At 33.5% G+C, this 19,549-nt stretch overlaps 1 protein-coding gene across 1 annotated transcript; it reads right to left on the bottom strand.

The window, feature by feature from the left end:
* Positions 1–16,257: 16,257 nt before the first annotated feature.
* On the bottom strand, positions 16,258–17,385 carry LOC146916806 (uncharacterized). The gene has a single exon (XM_085721744.1). The coding sequence runs from the start codon at positions 17,383–17,385 to the stop codon at positions 16,258–16,260; it is 1,128 nt and encodes a 375-aa protein (XP_085577870.1).
* Positions 17,386–19,549: the final 2,164 nt, after the last annotated feature.

Below are 19,549 nucleotides of genomic sequence, written 5' to 3' on the forward strand. Positions count from 1 at the left end.
AGGAATATATATGCCTATGTTTGTTACAAGTTTACTAAATTTTATTCCCGGAAGATGGGAATAAATTTATATGTAGTTTTTTTTTTTAAAGTTCCCATGAATTAGTTTAGTACAAGGCCATAGTGGAAGGAAGTCCATAGTGGAAGGCCATAGTTTTTTAAAGTTCCCATGAATTAGTTTAGTGCCGGGTAGCCCATAGTGGAAGTCGGCCAAGGCCGGGTAGCCCAGGGAAGTCGGGTTGTTACAAGGCACACGTTGATAGGAGGAACCGAATCACATCGGAATGAGAGGGATCCGGAGGCCGTGTAGGTATGGGACTACATGGTTGAAGGAAGGCTTATAAGAATTGTTAGGTACTACCCATATCAACAAGATGCATCTTCTTTTCGGGAGCTCAATCCATAGGAACTCCACAGTTAAGCGTGCTTGGTTAAGCGTGCTTGGCTTGGAGTAGTACTAGGATGTGTGACCTACTGGGAAGTTTCCCGGTAAGCATGTGAGTGAGGACAAAGCATGCTGAAAAGACTCGTGTTGGTTTGTGGGGTTAGTCGGCAATCCTGTAAGCAGTCTGGGATGTTACACTTTATTATTGTACGAACGCCTTTGTTGTATATTATATTCTTTCGAAGTGTTATTGTTGTAAAATTTTAATGTATCCAGTACTAAACTAATGCACATGCTAGACTTTCTAGATACGTCTAGTATGGGTGTTACACGATGATAGTGGAAAGCATTATCAAAAAGCTTAATCCTAGAACTTGTAACAAAATGATATCATGTGAGTTCCTTATGAAGAACTTCAAAATACATAAACCAAGTGATTGAATATATATGTAAAATGAATTGAGACAATGTACATCAAATTTATATAGTTTTTGAATTGTACAAACTATATTACAAATTATAATGCACATGCTAGACTTTCTAGATACGTCTAGTATGGGTGTTACACGATGATAGTGGAAAGCATTATCAAAAAGCTTAATCCTAGAACTTGTAACAAAATGATATCATGTGAGTTCCTTATGAAGAACTTCAAAATACATAAACCAAGTGATTGAATATATATGTAAAATGAATTGAGACAATGTACATCAAATTTATTAGTTTTTGAATTGTACAAACTATATTACAAATTAGGATTCTAGCATTGAGTAAGGTCTTGTTCTAATCAACTATCTTCATTCAAAATTAATCACATATTGTCATCAACAAGAAGAAAATGTAACATTATGGTTACTAAGCAGGACATTGAATAGGTCAAGAAATTGTAGTAATTCCACTTGGACTGTAACTTATAAAGACATAGTGTTAATTAACAAATAGCATAGGACTACTTTATTACATTTAAAATCACACAATAATCATAATCCCATCTTTGTCTCTCCCCTCTAAAGAATGCAAAAGTCTGTATTCCATTTGTACCAAAAAAAAAAAAGTCTGTATTTCATTAAAAAGAAATGTTGATCTTGTGTCCTAGTTTTAAGGATAAATAATTTTTTGGTCTCTATAAATATCTCAAATTTCGTTTTAAATTCCTTTAAAAAGTTTACAAATATATTTAAAATATTATAACAATTTCTTGCACAAAAATTTAGAATCTTTTTTTAACAAAATATGAATTAAAAATTAATATTTAATTAATCCCTGGTTAGAAAAAAAAATTAATTTTGGTAAGAGAGATCTCTAAATGTACCAAAAATGACCGTAAAAAATAATTCAAATTTTCAAAAGATGCACATGGCCTTCTTAAAAGTAGAGATCAAAAGTGGTGATAGAAATATTTTAGGGAACTAAAACTTGATGAAAATTTTAGAGGAATTGAAAAGTGAAACTTGAAAATTTTATAGAGATCAAATACTTATTTAACTCCTGGTTTTATATCTAGATTAACAGTATTTATCTGTATTCATGCATCCCTTGTGATTTCAATTAGGGATTCTCTGCACATAACATAAATTTGGTTTACAGAAAAGAAATAAAAGTTAACATGATCATTATGAACACAATTGTCTGGAAAATTTTATTTTACGACATTTGAACAAAATTATTTGGTCAGTGTCTTGGTCTGTAATACTCTTCGCTAGTTACGACACTCTATTGTTAGGTGAGTCAATAAAAATTGGAGGATCGAATGAACCCCAAATTATTGTGACAAAGTAAAATTAGATCAAGCTCCAAATCTAAGGTTAGTATTTATTGAGACATAGATTAATTTATGGATATTCATAAACGCATAAAAAACCTCATGTCTTCTTTGCACATAAACCATCCAGGAATTTAAGTAACTATGGTGTTTCGAGAGAGTGCCCTTACCTAAACAAAGCATTCCTTACAACATATTGCTCTACACTCGTAAGCATATACAACAGGAACATCTCTAAACCCTCGAGCTAAGTATCCTAACAGATACAATAACTTAGGTAAATATGGTCTCTAAAGCTTTCTACCAATTCTAGGTGAAATATCAACACGCTCCGAAATACGATCAATTCAATATTTCCAAAAACTTAAATATAATATTTTCCAAAATAACATTCATCTCAAAATCCTTCAAAATACTCGATGCCCATAAACTTGCCAAAAGTAACTTTGGAGAACTCTCTCTTATCATAGATTTTTCGTTCTAAAATGTAACTACTCCAAACATTTTGATCCAAAGACAAAATCTCAAAATAACAGTTTTTCGAAAACACTTCCAAATACTTCGACGACACTAGTTTGAATAGATTTTTCCTTTAAATCAACCAAGGAAATATTTTTCTCAAATACTATAAGTCTTCGAAGAGACCTTAAAGATTTCAAACAATTTGACAAATAGTTTTCATGTTCAAATGAATCCCAAAATATTATCCGTTTTGAAACATCTTTTCAAAACCACTAAAAATAAGATAAAATGAATCTGACAAATTTTCGACAGAGTCTCCTTTGTGTTTACATCGTATACCAGAGCCTCTGGCTCAACCAACCTAACACAAATTCACAGACCAAATATTTTCATCACTTAGCAGTTCAAATAAAATTTGAATTCTGAAAGTGTTAGCAGTTAATTTCAGGGCTAGCTCAAACACAAACTATTTTCATAAAATCATAGTAAATTCATCCGTCGTCGGAACGTCGCGAACCATACGTCCATTTCGAACGTCTCGACAACGCAAATCCATTGGTCAAATCATTTTCACATTTCAACAGTTTAAAAATGACGAAAATTCCCCTACACAGTTTAGCACTTTCGTCCGGACAACATTTTCCAAAAATCAATCGGTTCAATTAACTCATTTCCTCGTCTAATGCATATATAATATATATCAAATAAAATTTACATTTCAACACTTTTCCAAGAACACTAAAATTTTAAAATGAACGGATTGTAAATTTTCTTTCAGATCTATACACATACGGACTTTCCCAACAACATTAATACATAGCATCTTGCAAGAAAATTGAAACTCGACACCCAACACCCACAAACATTCAAAACCGAGTTTTAGAGGAGGAAAAAGGGGAGGAATACCTCGTTGAATGACAGTAAATCACGACTTGGAAGGTAGAATTCCTCAAAGGCTTCGTTTTGATATCTCGTTTGCGTGATTCTGACAAGAAACGAAGAAGTTACGGCCCCGAAACGGTGGAGGATTGTGGGGCTGCGGGATTTTGAGAGAAGTGAGGAGAGAGAAGTGTTTTGTGATTATGAGAAAAAGGTGGTAAGACCTCCTATATATAGTTTTGATTTTGGAAATATACCGAACCTGGTTCTCGTGGTTTAAGGCACACGTAATAGATAAAGTTCTACATAACTCTGATGAACTTCTCTAACTAGTCCCTAACATCTTAGAATTTCCTCTTCACTCAAAATCCACTATTCATTCTCTAATATTTTCTTTTCCGAAATTTACTCAACTCGCCTGCCTAAATCGCTAAATTCCCAAAAATCATCTCAACAACAAATAAATCTCTTGAATGAATATTAATAACTCCCAAATCCAATAATATTTCATTTGCAGGCGAATTCATAATTGATTCTACCCCAAATCACCAAACTCAAAAATGCTCAACAAGATTAAGAAAACACATAATCATGCATTCCACATAACTCAAGTCACAAAAACATAATCATTCTTAACACACATCGTGAAAATCATAGTCAATCACCTAGAGTATAGAAAAAAACAATATATGTTCAATCCTAGACCTCACATAACTAACTTGCTCAACAAGTTTCCATTCAAAATAATAGTTTTGAAATCAAAATAACTTTTCGACAAAAATCTCAATACCAAAATTTGGATAAATATAATATCATCTTCCCATTCTAACAATGTATCAAACTCTTGATTAAATTTTCATGGCGTTCTTGATCCATTGAAAATTTAGACAGATACATCCAACACGTTTTCTCAAAATGGATAGAAAACATAATTTTGAAATTTCGACAATGTCAAGACATTTCACAAAGTTATTTATTAACAAAGAAAACATCAAAACGAATACAAAGCCCTAAATTTAATCGTAGCTAAATTACGGGTCTTACATGTATCACTGAAACACTCCGCATGAAAGTTCCACCTCATTCATCAAACAATAGATTTTGTCGCGCATAAATTATGAACAGAATGTAAGTCCTCGAGATGCATATAAAGTAATTCAGCAGCAGCTTACAAAGATGATATGGTAAGCAAGCATATGTCCAGTGTCTCTTCGTAGTTAAACTCTTGAGGTTTATGCCAATTTTATAGAACTCGTATCATTAATTATGATAATTACTTATAGTTACATAAAAAATGTTTATCTTTTCACAGAAGTATCTTAAACTGAATGATCATATATAACAAGGTTTGTAGTAGAATGCGTTTGGTCATCAATGAAATATTTTCTCTTAACTCCTTATATTAGGATATTTTTCTTATTGGCTAATACCATATGATCTAAAAAAAAAAAGAGTCAATTTTAATCGTAAGGTAACTTTTAAAATTTTTAATTTTTATTTAATTATATTTAGGTGTTCAATCTTAATTAATTGACACTATAGGGCTTTAATTTTTCTATTGGTGTTTCCAATGCCAACACGAGTTGCTAAATAAATACATTTTAAACCGCAATGAGCATGCATGACCTTGAAATGTTAGTAAGGGTGAACTAACCTTGAAGAAAAGATACACATTTCTTTTCCACATGCATGACCTCTGCATCACATGTTATTCTCTATAAAAAAGAGTGAGTAATTTAATTAAAAAATAATTAAAAAAATACTAATGAATCCTATCCTAATCTTAACAAGAAATATGTTAGGATAGGTCTATTGGCAATTCAAATAAATAAAGTCATTTTGATCTTCATAAACATTATCATACTACACCTTAATTATGTAACATATTGCTTTCTAGTTCAGGCAGCATTGGTGAGAGTAAGCACAATATGTTTGGTTTTTCTTTAATCATGCTAGTTTCCATAATTGACAACAAATACATGAAAATGAGAAAGAAGAAGCTAATCAACTAGAAAAACACAGATTTTGTTGCGCATACATTATTTATAAAAAAACCAATTCAAGATGTTCTGTCTCACCATCCTACAAAGACAAAAATTATTCAACTGTTCGAGGGGAAAAAAATGAGATTATAGACAAAGACAAGTTACATAACAAATACTGAGATTGCTAATAATAAAAGTAATACTCTAGAGTAGAAAAATATTGAGCCATGGACCAAAGTTATATTCACTAAGCCTTCTCCAAAGATTTAGGAAATGAAAAGTTAGTAAGGGCGAACTAACCTTGAAGAAAGAATACACATTGTTTTCCACATGACCAAGGACTGGTCACATGTCATTCCCTATAAAAAAAATATCCCCACTTACAAGTTTTTATGGACAATAATTTTGTAGTGCTATAAAAGTAAAAGCTTTTGCATAAGTCGGTCAATTTATATATATATATATATATATATATATATATATATATATATTTTATTATATATATATATATGAAAATATCATCAATCATATTTAAAATCCTTATTATTTATTTTCTCCTTTTATCCACAATTCATTACATAAACAATTAACCTAACTGTAAGTTACACAGATTAAAAGGACATGTAGTTTACGACTTCATAAGAGAGAAAAATTTGAGTAATGATAAAGACATATAGTTTATGACTTCGTAAAAATTTGTAATTCTGTAACATATTTGCACATTAGATTCTTCATTGGACATGGATTCCAACAATAAGCATAGGTTAACCATCAAGTTCATCATATAACATATTACATCATATTCTCAAACCAACCTCCCATAGTAAAGGCCATTGCAACATAACATAAAAATGTCAAGTATTTCCAGCATTCTATACATAACAACAGACCTAATGGTGCAACTAATTTATAGTTTATACTTCTTAACAGACTTATTTATTGATTCTTTAAAAAAAAATGATGCAAAAATGAAATGCAAAGATAAATGAAAAACTGCAACAAATAAAACATTTTTTTCAAAATTGAGTTCCCTCTGGCTCCAACAAAAGCAAAACGAAAAAAATTTTAACTAAAAATCATTGATCCAACTTTGATCGATTTCGTTGCAAAAAAAGAAAAAATTTATGGAGAATTTTGATTCTGATTAACATTGATTTTAGCTTTATTTCCTGGAATTACATTACTGTTTTTGTTTTTCTCTTGATCTTTGGTAAAACTAGAGGTTGAATAAAATAACAAGTATGAAATGATAAAAAAATTATAAGTTATAAGCTACATGGAGTAACTCACAAAAAAAATTAACTAGAAAAGAAAAATTGTTCTGATCTTACATAAAGAGTAAGCTCAAATATTATCTCGCTAAATAGTCCATGAGTAATTTGGCCGATGAGCCCAGATTTTTAATATTTACGCGACTACAAGATTCAAATCTTTTGTAGTCTGGAATTCTCTGCATTTACGCATTCATGACATTAGCAGTCATTTGATCAAGATTGAAAATATATATTCAAGTTTTTTTAATTATAAAACAAATTATAATTTGCAATTTTGGTACTGTCTAATGTTGACCGACCAATTACCGATGTTGCAGATGTGCGGATGCATATATCCATTGGTGCAGGAAATCTGAATTTGTGGCCCAATGGAGGATTCATACAAATAATAATATTTTTTTTTTTGGCAAAGAGACTATTAGCTACAAATTAATCTCTTAAGGCGAAAGGTGGGATGTTCGGGGTACAAACCCCGGGCATCTGTATATATAACAAAATAAAAGTAATATTATTTAGTTAAGAAAACAATCTAACGCTATAAAAAAATAAAATTAAAAGGCATCAATTTAGACATACAAAAGTTGATTAATTAAAATCATAAAAGGCTAATCATGAGAAGGATATTTTTGAGGAAAAAAAAAAAGCCAACCAACAGAAGAATTGTGAATTGGATTGGAATTGATTAAATACATTGATTAATCAATTTAATTATTCACAAAACCACTTGATTGACCTCAAATTGAAGAGATGCTTTGAAAATTATAAACAACATGACACTACTTCTTTCCATCAATATGGGACTATTTCTAGATTCCCTTTTTTTATAGGGTTAATACCATTTTTTGTTTTCCACCATGTAATTTTTTTTTTTTTTAGTTTTCGTCCTTATAATTTGAAGATTTCTGGTTTTGGACCTTTATGAATTTTGACAATACAAAATCGATGATATGACAGGGGGTAAACTGAAATTTGCTTAAATTAACAGGGGGTAAACCGAAATTTTCTCAAATTACAGGGGGCAAAATTTTCTATGAAGGACTAAAACCAAAAAATCTTCCAATTACAAGGACGAAAACTAAAAAAAAAAAAATATTACACGGAAGAAAACCGGAAATGGTCTATATTGCAGGGGTAAAAAACTATTAACCCTTCTTGATATTTGTTTCCTGGGGTTATGACAGTCTCAGATATGAAGATTTTGTAATCTCAGTCTTTGTATTTATAATAGTAGTGATGTGAACCTATACGCATGAGGTGTAACGCCCAAATTGAAAGTGTCTAGAATATTCAATAAGTGCGTTAAAACTGATATTGAATACATTAATTATACAATATAAAAACGACATCAGTTGAGAGTTTAGATACAAAAGCCAACTTAAGTCTTATGTTACAATATTTACACAAAGATAATCAAATGAAGCTTGATTACAAAGTTCATTACAACACATCTTATAATATAACATATGCTTCAACTAGATAAACACAAATTTGGTTCCACGAAAGCACGATCAATCCAAAGCTTTCTCCTTACCTTTGCCACGAGAAACCTGTGAACCTGAACAAAGAAGGAAAGGGATGAGACATAATGTCTCAGTGAATTCTACCTAACCCTAGGCTATTGGTAACCTTGGGGAAAACCTACGGTTACCACGTGTCTACAATACAACCTGACGGTTGATTATACGTGTGTGGACATGCTTGTCTAGACGGTAGTGCATGCTAGGACCGTCGTAGAATCTTCATAAATAACAAAGGTTTAGCTTACATCTTACGTGTCATGGCGATCAAGGAAACCTAAGACCGCTATACCAAGATACGTTAAATGCATCAAGGCCTAATATTTAACTTATTCATGACCCGATGCTAAACCGAACGATTAGGAAAGACCTAAGATCGTCGTCGGTAAATCTTCATAACTTGCTCAAGAATATCATCATATATTGTTAGTTAGAGGTTAGCGTTGAACAACAACATTGTCTGAGTTCATTTTACGGAGAGCCCAAGGGTGGAGTAATCCCGAGTACAATCCCTTATCTAACCGATGAAAACCTATCTAAGGTACATCGAACTCCCTTAGTGTCGTGCGGGCCCTCCTTGCGAAGCTTATCCCGTTTCACCTAGCGGAAACCCCTTGAGATCCAACTTAGCGTGGATCACAAGAGACACGACACCTACATCTTGCTTAAACTTTCTTAGTGAATAAATTAAACTAATCGCTTCACATCTTAACATACATAATGTAACACCCCTATTTTTTATCACATTATAGGGTGCGTTACATACAATAAAAATCGCAAAATGTAAATAAATATAATCCGGCCGCATCAAAATAATAATATTCATTTTTTTCTCATCTTTAACTATTATGTTTTTTTTTTATCACCATTTTTTTTTTTCGTATGTTTCTTTTTAAAACATAGAAACAAAATAATAGCATGCTTCAGTATATTTCTTTAATAACATTCTTTCTTTTTTTTTTTCTACTGAATGTTTCTTCTGTAGGTTTACACAACAAAATAAATTTGAAACATAAATAACAAATATTTACATCATAATATATATACATATCATTCGGTCTAAGCCTGCGGCTCACAATGCTAAAGTCATCATAGTGAATATTTTACAATGATCCATAAGCCTTCATGAGACTTAATATAAACAAAGCATAATTACCATCTAGCTAGAGCCAAAAATGCATTAGTCAAACTACATCAGTCCTTCTATGTTACCAAGGCTGACTACTATCCAAAATAAAAGAGTTTTAAGAGACATTAAGTACACAACAAACTAATTAGCACTCTTAAACTCTTTCCCACACACTAGAAGTCACATCTAAACATGGCCATTAGGGTCTCCCCCAATGAACTCTCCCTCCTCAAGGTACTCCTCTGGGTCCTCCTCTGGTTCCTCCTCTGGATCCTCCTCCTCAGGTGCATGGACTCCTCCTCCTCCCTGCTCAGCAACATCAACAAGATCAACAACCGGGGGAACTATAGGCTCCTGTGGGTCTGGTCCTACAGGTGGGACAACACCCATGTCATGGAGAGCTAGGTACAACCTCTGCAATGTTAGAATCATCTCTGTGGTCTCATGAGTAACAATAGTAGTAGTAGGCTGGCCACCGAATCCTGTGGTAGTGCAAACAAGTCCGGTAATGATCAATGTTTGGGTGGACAAATTTATTTCCCAAACATCATCCCTCGGATCCTCAAGGAACTCGATCCTGCGTGTTCCTGAGTGAGCTAAATATCTCCCTGACATCATCTACAAAAACGTCCGAACATACCCAAAAAAAAAACAACAAGATACAAAAACAAACAAAGAAGGGTGAATTACTCGTACACAAGTTTTCCACGTGATTTATTACATAAGGAAAAAGAAAATAATCTATATATAACAATATGATAATTACATAAATATTTTTCTTTTCATCCACTGTCCAACAATTACAAATCATATTATATAAAAAAAATCTATCTTTTAAAAGGTCAAATTAGAATTAATAGTTTGACATTCAACTTGACACATGCATGAACTCTTTTGACTTTTCTCTCGACTCTAGTTTATTTTTCATTTCACAATTTACTACTCCATGGAGGTTCCACTCTAATGAGCATAAGGCCGTTTCGGCGACTATAACATGATTATTAGTATTCTGAGCAAGATATACTTAAACTCTAATCATTCTAGTCCGATCACACTACCTTATTATAGATAGTCTAGTTTTGTCAGGCTCACCGTGTCGGGTAGTACGAGTACCTTCAGCCGGGAAGCAATCCCCAACTATTGATAGGCGTTCGAAACACAAGTGCCCTCGATAGGTCCTCAAAGTAACCAAACCATAACTATCCTCATTCTCATCTACACCTGAGTGTATAGGTACCTGTTATAGCTCCTTAATTGTCCCTACTTTCTAGACAAGACAATTACTCAAACTCAACTCAACAATGTCAAACAAGTATATATCATAATTATCATTTGTTCATTAAACTGGATCAGCCCTTCAGAATTGTGTCTAATTCAAATAATATAGTGCTTAAATCATCTACCTTTACAACCAAAATATTCAATCATGTTTCTGGTGCATTTAAGTGTACGGGTATTATATTATAGTAGGTAATCATTCATGGAATTCATACTGAACCAGTAAGTAAACTTCCACTTTTAACAAGTACATATTTGATTTAGATGATGTTGCCATAAGCTATATATACCTATATTTCAAGATAAGTTATCCTACTGTTATAGTACTCTTAAATTATATCATGGTTTTTGCATTCTTAAACATTTTCTTTTACGAGATACCTATAAGTCAAGGTTTTATTAAATAGATATCATCAAAATCAATAAAGTAAGATACAACTATCTCTCTTAGATTATTTCTTGTTATAAGTCATATGTTTCAAACCAAATTCATACATCGAATTCACATAGTACTTATCAAAATTTAGCATATTCATTTACTTACACAAGAGTGATACCAAATAAACATAATAGAACTATCTAATCAAGTAATCATTTACAAAACTTTTTTTTTTCTACTTGTATATTACATTTTTAAAATAATACTCCTAATTATATTAACTAAAACACATATAAGTCGATGTCCTTTGACATATACTTGATCGCTAGAAATTATCACCTCATCGAGAAATTAACTCTCACGAGTAGAGTTATTTACTCACACATAATCACTTAAGCACATAACTTATGCAAAATCTTTAAAACTTATTAGTAGTAATTCCCCGTACCTTCGGTTTCTTCGAAAGTTGTTGCTATATCGTTTCCGTCTAAAGCAGCTCCAATATCACCTAGAATACTCATCCAAAATAACTATCTATTAGACTATAGTTATAATCAAGGTTATATTGTCTTAGGCTTTTCATACTACATAAGACTAAAATAAAAACCCAGTTTTAATTTTATTCATTTCTAACCAACAAAAGAATCCAGCTTTTTCTCCATACTCTCTTTTCTTAATCCTTTTTTTTTCTTTCTAAAAGTGCTAAAGACATAATACGCCAATATTGTTTTCTACAACTTTGTTATGAGAAAAATTCACAACATCCAACTTTAAGTTTTTATTCTAAAAATAATAGTGTCTTTAATTTCTTACTTTTAACACAATTAGTGCAGTATAACTTACGGTTAACACAAATTTAAGTAAACAAACTTGGGTTTCTAACTTTTAATAAACAAACCTGGTTTTCTAACTTTTAATAAACAAACCTGGTTTTCTAACTTTTAATAATAGTGTCTTTTTTTTTTCTTTCTAGATTATAATAAGTATATTATACTAATTATATAATTTGATTTTACTTCAAATTGAACTTATGTTACTACCTTATATAATCACAATCATTAAAGGCCAATTTAATAGTTAAGTAAAAGGTGTTGGTATCTCTTAACTAAAACAATCGGTGCAAACTAAATCTATGAGGTAATTCCTCTTTGTTCCATGATCTTTAATGGATAAAGAAAGAGCAAAATAAAACCTATTCTTTCTTTAATCAGTAAGGTACAAGGGTATATAGACATGAGGAGTATAAATGAAAAGTTTGATTGTGTCTTTTTGTTGAAAGTGATGGTGTGGTGGGGTATAGATCTAGTTTTGGAATTAAGAATAACTTTGAAAAATCAGAATTCCAGTACAAGAATACAAACAAGAGAATAAAGAATAACTATAGATTAATTTGAGAGAGAAAGTTGAGAAAAGGAAAGGAAGAGAGAGAGAAGACTAACCTGTTATTAGAAGAAGCAGATAGTGAGTGTGTGTGGTTTAGTAAGCCAAGGCATAGTGTATTTATAAGAAGAGAGTGTGCGGTTGAGGACTTAATGAAATTATCTTTGTAACATATCTGTACGTCACTTATTTCTTCAATTATCCCTTCCCTTTTTTAATTTTTTTTTTTTGATTAGAAACAAAGTAACGTGGGAAGAAAGACAATATATTTTTTTTTTCTAGAAAAAAATTGTTAAGTAACGTGGGAAAGTATAACCCTTTTATATATATATATATATATATATATATATATATATATATATATATATATAACAACAACAATTACTAAGTCCACCCCTCCTTTTACTTTTAATTCTTCTATTATTTATTTATTTTAAAACAAATTTGAATATAATCTTAAATTTTTTGGATGTTACATTACTACCCCACTAAATAAAATTTCATCCTCGAAATTTGTATACCTTCAAATAATTCTGGATATTGAAATCTCATCTTCTCTTCTAGTTCCCACGTGGTGTCTCCCGTCATTTGATCCCATACGACTTTGACCAAAGGAATTTGTTTACCTCTAAGTTGTTTAATTCTCTTGTCATCAATCCTTACAGGTGTTGACTCATATGACAAATTTTCTTTTAACGGTACTATATCAGGCTTAATTATATGAGATGGATCGGAAATATATTTCCTTAATTGTGAAACATCAAACACATCATGGATGTTTGAAACAAAAGGGGGCAAAGCAATTTGATATGCCACTGGGCCAATACGACGAAGAATTTGATATGGTCCAGTAAATTTAGGAGTGAGTTTTCTGGACTTAATAGCTCTACCTACCCCATTCGTCGAAGCGACTCTCAAAAATACGTGATCACCTTCCTCAAATTCAAGAGGTCTTCTTCGTTTGTCTGAGTAACTCTTTTGTCTGCTTTGCGCGGTACGCATTTTTTCACGGATCTGTTTGACTTTGTTGGTCGTTTCTTGTACAATCTCTGGTCCTAAAATGCTGCTTTCTCCATCTTGATACCAGCACAACGGTGTTTGACATTTCCTTCCATACAGAGCTTCATAGGGTGCCATTCCTATGCTTGAATGAAAACTGTTGTTGTAGGTAAACTCAATTAATGGTAACAAATTATCCCAACTTCCCCGATTATCTAAGACACAAGCTATCAGTAAATCTTCTAGGGATTGAATCGTCCTCTCTGTTTGTCCATCGGTTTGTGGATGATACGCAGAACTTAATCTTAATCTGGTTCCTAAATATTTTTGTAAACTCCTCCAGAAATGAGATGTGAATTTCGGATCCCTATCTGAGATAATACTTGAGGGTACGCCATGCAGTCTAATGATTTCCTTAATATAAATCTGAGTCAGCTTTTCTACATCGTAGTTAGTGTTAACAGGTAAGAAATGAGCTGACTTTGTCAATCGACCGACAATGACCCATATTGAATCAAAATTATTCCTGGTTTTTGGCAATCCTACGACGAAATCCATTGAAATGCTTTCCCACTTCCATTCAGGTATGTCTAAAGATTGGAGCATTCCAGCAGGTCTTTGATGTTCTACCTTTGCTTTTTGACATGTCAGGCACGAGGCAACATACTCAGCAACTTGCTTCTTCATTCCTGGCCACCAAAATTTTTGTTTTAAATCTTGATACATTTTGGTTGTTCCTGGATGAATACTTAGGTTGCTTTTATGTGCTTCGTCCAAAATCATTTTTCTTGTCTCCGGGTTATTTGGGATGCAAACCCTCCCATTACAGCGTAAAATTCGGTCTGTTCCCAAACTAAATTCTGAATTTGTTCCTTGTTCAATCAATCTTATCTTCTCCTGAAGCTGGTCATCTGTTGCTTGTTGCTCTTTTATTGTATCCATCAATCCATTTGATATCTTTACCATTCCCAAATGAATTATTATATCTTGATATTTTTCTATCAGCTCTAACTCTTTGACCATCATTGCAGACATATGAATTGTTTTACAACTCAGCGCATCAGCTACAACGTTTGCCTTTCCAGGATGGTATAGCAGGGTAAAGTCGTAATCTTTGAGAAATTCAATCCATCGTCTTTGCCTCATGTTGAGTTTCTTTTGATCAAACAAGTACTTTAAACTTTTATGGTCGCTAAAAACTGCAAACTTCGCTCCATACAAATGATGCCTCCAGATTTTCAACGCAAACACAACTGCAGCTAACTCCAAATCATGCGTACGGTAATTCTTTTCGTGGGTCTTAAGCTGCCTTGATGCATATGCTACTGCCTTTCTATGTTGCATGAGAACGCAACCTAATCCTTGATGTGAAGCATCACAATAGACTTCATAAGGCTCGTCTGGTTGCGGTAGGACCAATACTGGTGACGTTGTTAATTTCTCCTTCAATGTTTGGAAACTTTCTTCACACTTTTTAGTCCAGATGAATGCTTGGTCCTTCCTCGTAAGTTGTGTTAATGGAGCTACTATCTTTGCAAATCCTTCAATGAATCTTCGATAGTATCACGCCAATCCAACAAAATTTCTGATCTCCGTCACCGACTTTGGTTGTTTCCATGAGAGTACCGTCTCTACCTTCGCTGGGTCTACGGCGATACCATCTTTTGTGATGACGTGACCTAAGAATTTTACTTCTTGAAGCCAGAACTCACACTTTGACAACTTTGCGTATAACTCCTTTCCACGGAGAATCTTCAAAACTTCACGCAAGTGATCTTCATGCTCTTCCTTGTTTTTAGAATAGATAAGAATATCGTCAATAAATACAACTACGAACTTATCGAGAAAAGGGCTAAAGATCTGATTCATGTAATCCATAAAAATTGCGGGAGCATTCGTCACTCCAAACGGCATTACGAGATACTCATAATGTCCATATCGAGTTCTAAACGCAGTCTTGGACACATCCTCTGTCTTTACCCTAATTTGGTGATAACCTGTCCTTAAGTCAATCTTTGAGAAAATAGAAGCTCCTTGGAGTTGATCCATCAAGTCGTCTATGCGAGGTAATGGATACTTGTTCTTGATCGTCACTTTGTTGAGTTGTCGATAATCCACACAAAGTCTCGAGCTTCCATCTTCCTTTTTTACCAGCAACACCGGTGCTCCCCAAGATGAAACACTTGGTCTAATGAATTGTTTCGATGATAAGTCCTCAATTTGAGTTTTCAGTTCTGCTAACTCATTGGGTGACATCCTATATGGTGCGATTGAAATTGGACTTGACCCAGGTACTAGATCGATCGAAAATTCGACGTCTCTAATAGGGGGTAAACCTGGAACATCTTCCGGAAATACATCCGGAAAATCTTTTGTGATCGGTATTTGGCTCAATACTAATTCACTCTCGATTTCTAAAGAAGTTAATAACATGTATCCTTGAGCTCCTTATTTTAAGGAAGCTTTTACTTGATTGGCAGATATAAATCCAGAAACCTCAGGGTTAGGAAAAATTATGTTCTTATGTGCACAATCTAAAAGAATCTGGTTGAAAGATAACCAGTCCATGCCTAACATCACATCTAATTGTTTTAAAGGCAAACATATCAAGTCAATTAGGAATTCTCTATCCTGAATAACAATAGGACAGTTTTGACATACAAAATGTGCAGAAATAGGTTCAGAAGTTGGAGTAGAAACAATTAAGTTAAAAGGCAATGTCGTAATTGGTAAATTTAACTGTTTCACACGATCCATGGAAATAAATGAATGAGTTGCGTCTGAATCATATAGTACAGTTAGAAGATTACCTGACATATCGCAATTTCCCTATATGAGATCTTCTGATTGAGAAGCTTCAGCACCATTCAGAGTGTAAACTCTTCCTCTAACAGTTGGTTTGACACCTCTTACATTGTTCATCTTTGGTTCAACTTTTTGATTTGGGCAGTCTCTAGCAAAATGTTCTGAATCTCCACATTGATAACATATCAATCCCTTAAGTGGACAAGTGTTCGCCAAATGGTCTATTTTCTGACATTTGAAACACTTTCGGATATTGTTTAGAGGTATGTTCCTCGATTGTCCTCCTCCAAAAGCATATGCAACTGGATGATAAGTTTGTTGATCACGGTTGTTACCTGGAGGTCGGGAGTAGGGTTTCTTTTGTGGTGCCTTTCCCTTCTGGTTCGATCCTTGTGAAGGATATTTCCCCCTAGATGGTCCACCTACATTGTTTTGATTAATTCCACCTTCTTTCATCCTTTCTATCTTTCTGCATTTTTCAACCAAAGGTTGAAACTGACGAATTTCCAATGGCAATACAGACTCCTTGATACTAAATCTAAGTCCACCTTCAAATCTTTCACACAGCCAATCTTCGTCAATTTGGTCCTGGAAGAAACGAAAATGTTTGGACAATGATTCAAACTTAGCCGCATATTCATCAATTGTCATTCCACCTTGTTTCAAGAGAAGGAACTCTTGTTCTTTGTTAGTTCTAGCACTTCTAGGAAAATACTTGTCGAGAAATTTCGTGCGAAATATTTCCCAAGTAATATCTTGATTGTTAGCTTCAATCACCTTGCGAGTTCCTTTCCACCAGTATTCGGCATCTTCCAATAGTAAGTAAGATGCATATGTTACCTTTACTTCGTCAGGACACCTCAACACAGCGAATATCTTTTCTATCTCTTCAAGCCATAAGTCAGCTTTCTCTGGTTCGGTTTCTCCAAGAAATTGTGGAGGATCGTGACGTCTGAAATCTACCAATCCTTTATTTTCAGCGTTTCGTTCTTCCCTTTGTTGCTTTCGAATATCCCTTTCAGTCTTTGCAGCAGTTTGTTCTGCAATGTTTGCTGCCATTTCTGCCATAGCTTGAATAGCTCTTTCCATACCTCCTTCGGTATTGCTTGCTTCTCCATTATCTGCTTCTATATGATTATTTCTACGAGTCATTGGGTTCCTAAAAGTCATAATTGGTTAGAACCTAATTATTAAATAATATAATAATCTATATAAAGTTAGTACAAACAAACGTAATTAGTACATACAAACGTAATTAGTACATACATCCTCTAACGTTCCCGAAAGAATCAACCAGGCTCTGATACCACTAATGTAACACCCCTATTTTTTCTCACATTATAGGGTGCGTTACATACAATAAAAATCGCAAAATGTAAATAAATATAATCCGGCCGCATCAAAATAATAATATTCATTTTTTTCTCATCTTTAACTATTATGTTTTTTTTTCCTCACCATTTTTTTTTTCGTATGTTTCATTTTAAAACATAGAAACAAAATAATAGCATGCTTCAGTATATTTCTTTAATAACATTCTTTCTTTTTTTTTTTTCTACTGAATGTTTCTTCTGTAGGTTCACACAACAAAATAAATTTATAACATAAATAACAAATATTTACATCATAATATATATACATATCATTCGGTCTAAGCCTGCGGCTCATAATGCTAAAGTCATCATAGTGAATATTTTACAATGATCCATAAGCCTTCATGAGACTTAATATAAACAAAGCATAGTTACCATCTAGCTAGAGCCAAAATGCATTAGTCAAACTACATCAGTCCTACTATGTTACCAAGGCTGACTACTATCCAAAATAAAAGAGTTTTAAGAGACATTAAGTACATAACAAACTAATTAGCACTCTTAAACTCTTTCCCACATACTAGAAGTCACATCTAAACATGGCCATTAGGGTCTCCCCCAATGAACTCTCCCTCCTCAAGGTACTCCTCTGGGTCCTCCTCTGGTTCCTCCTCTGGATCCTCCTCCTCAGGTGCATGGACTCCTCCTCCTCCCTGCTCAGTAACATCAACAAGATCAACAACCGGGGGAACTATAGGCTCCTGTGGGTCTGGTCCTACAGGTGGGACAACACCCATGTCATGGAGAGCTAGGTACAACCTCTGCAATGTTAGAATCATCTCTGTGGTCTCATGAGTAACAATAGTAGTAGTAGGCTGGCCACCGAATCCTGTGGTAGTGCGAACAAGTCCGGTAAAGATCAATGTTTGGGTGGCCAAATTTATTTCCCAAACATCATCCCTCGGATCTGATGAGTCATAGATAGTATTATTTATTGCCTTATTTAGTTTAGTTTTATTTTAGATTTGATTTAGTTTTATTGCATTTTATTTTATATTAGAATATTTTACTTCAAATTATGTTTTATTTTATTTTAGGAATAAATATATGGTGGAAGGTGTCTTGGAGCAAAAGAAAGAGGACTGGAGCAAATACAGCGCAAGAATACGAAGATACGGGACAAAAATATGTTCCCACCAAGTCAGAAGCTTGGCACGGCCAGTGCCAACATGTGGCACGGCCGTGCCACCTCCAGGAGCCTCTTTTGCTGCTTTTTCTTCGGGCCCAAGTTACCCTGTTGCAGCTTTACTGTTTTACCCTTTTAGTTGCTTAGTTTCTAAGTCGATTGTAAAGCTATAAATAGAGTAGCTCTCCACCATGAAAATCATGCTTTACTTTGTTTATTTCAATTGCTATTTTAATAAAAGTCTTTATTTTCCCTTTTACTTTCCTTGCAATTTATTTTACCGTATTTCTCTCTTCTTCCTCCATGTCTACGATGAACATGAGTGAGTAGACTTCTTAGTCTTAGGATTATTGGGGAGTCTAATGACTCAATCCTAAACAAAACATGTCTAAACCCTAATTTCCATGTAACCCTAATTTCTAATCTAGATTCACCGTCTTAACGTGGATTAACAATTATCAAACTGTGGAAGCGAAAGCGGAGGGTTTGATAATCGTTAATCCATCATCCCAAACATCAATTCATAAAGCGAGAGCGGAGTCTTGATGTTGGAACAAGTGAATCTAGACAATAGTTGCAAAACAGTGAAATAGTCTTTGCAACTATTGAGACAAAGAGTAGTTTCAATCCTCTATGCATCTTCTAGTAATCATGTCAGTGAAATAGGCTTGGTTGCTAGAAGTAAACTCTCACCGGACTTTCATCGGAAAGGTGAGGGTCTAAGGGAAACCGGTCTTTAGAAATTAGTGTGTAAACCATGAAATTAGAAGTTTAGGTTTTGTCAAGTGAAGGATTAGTTATTAAGATGAACCAATGA

The sequence above is a fragment of the Medicago sativa genome, chromosome 6 (genome assembly GCF_051527215.1).
Source record: "Medicago sativa cultivar Bolivia chromosome 6, Bolivia_mono, whole genome shotgun sequence".
In the NCBI taxonomy this organism is placed as follows: domain Eukaryota; kingdom Viridiplantae; phylum Streptophyta; class Magnoliopsida; order Fabales; family Fabaceae; genus Medicago; species Medicago sativa.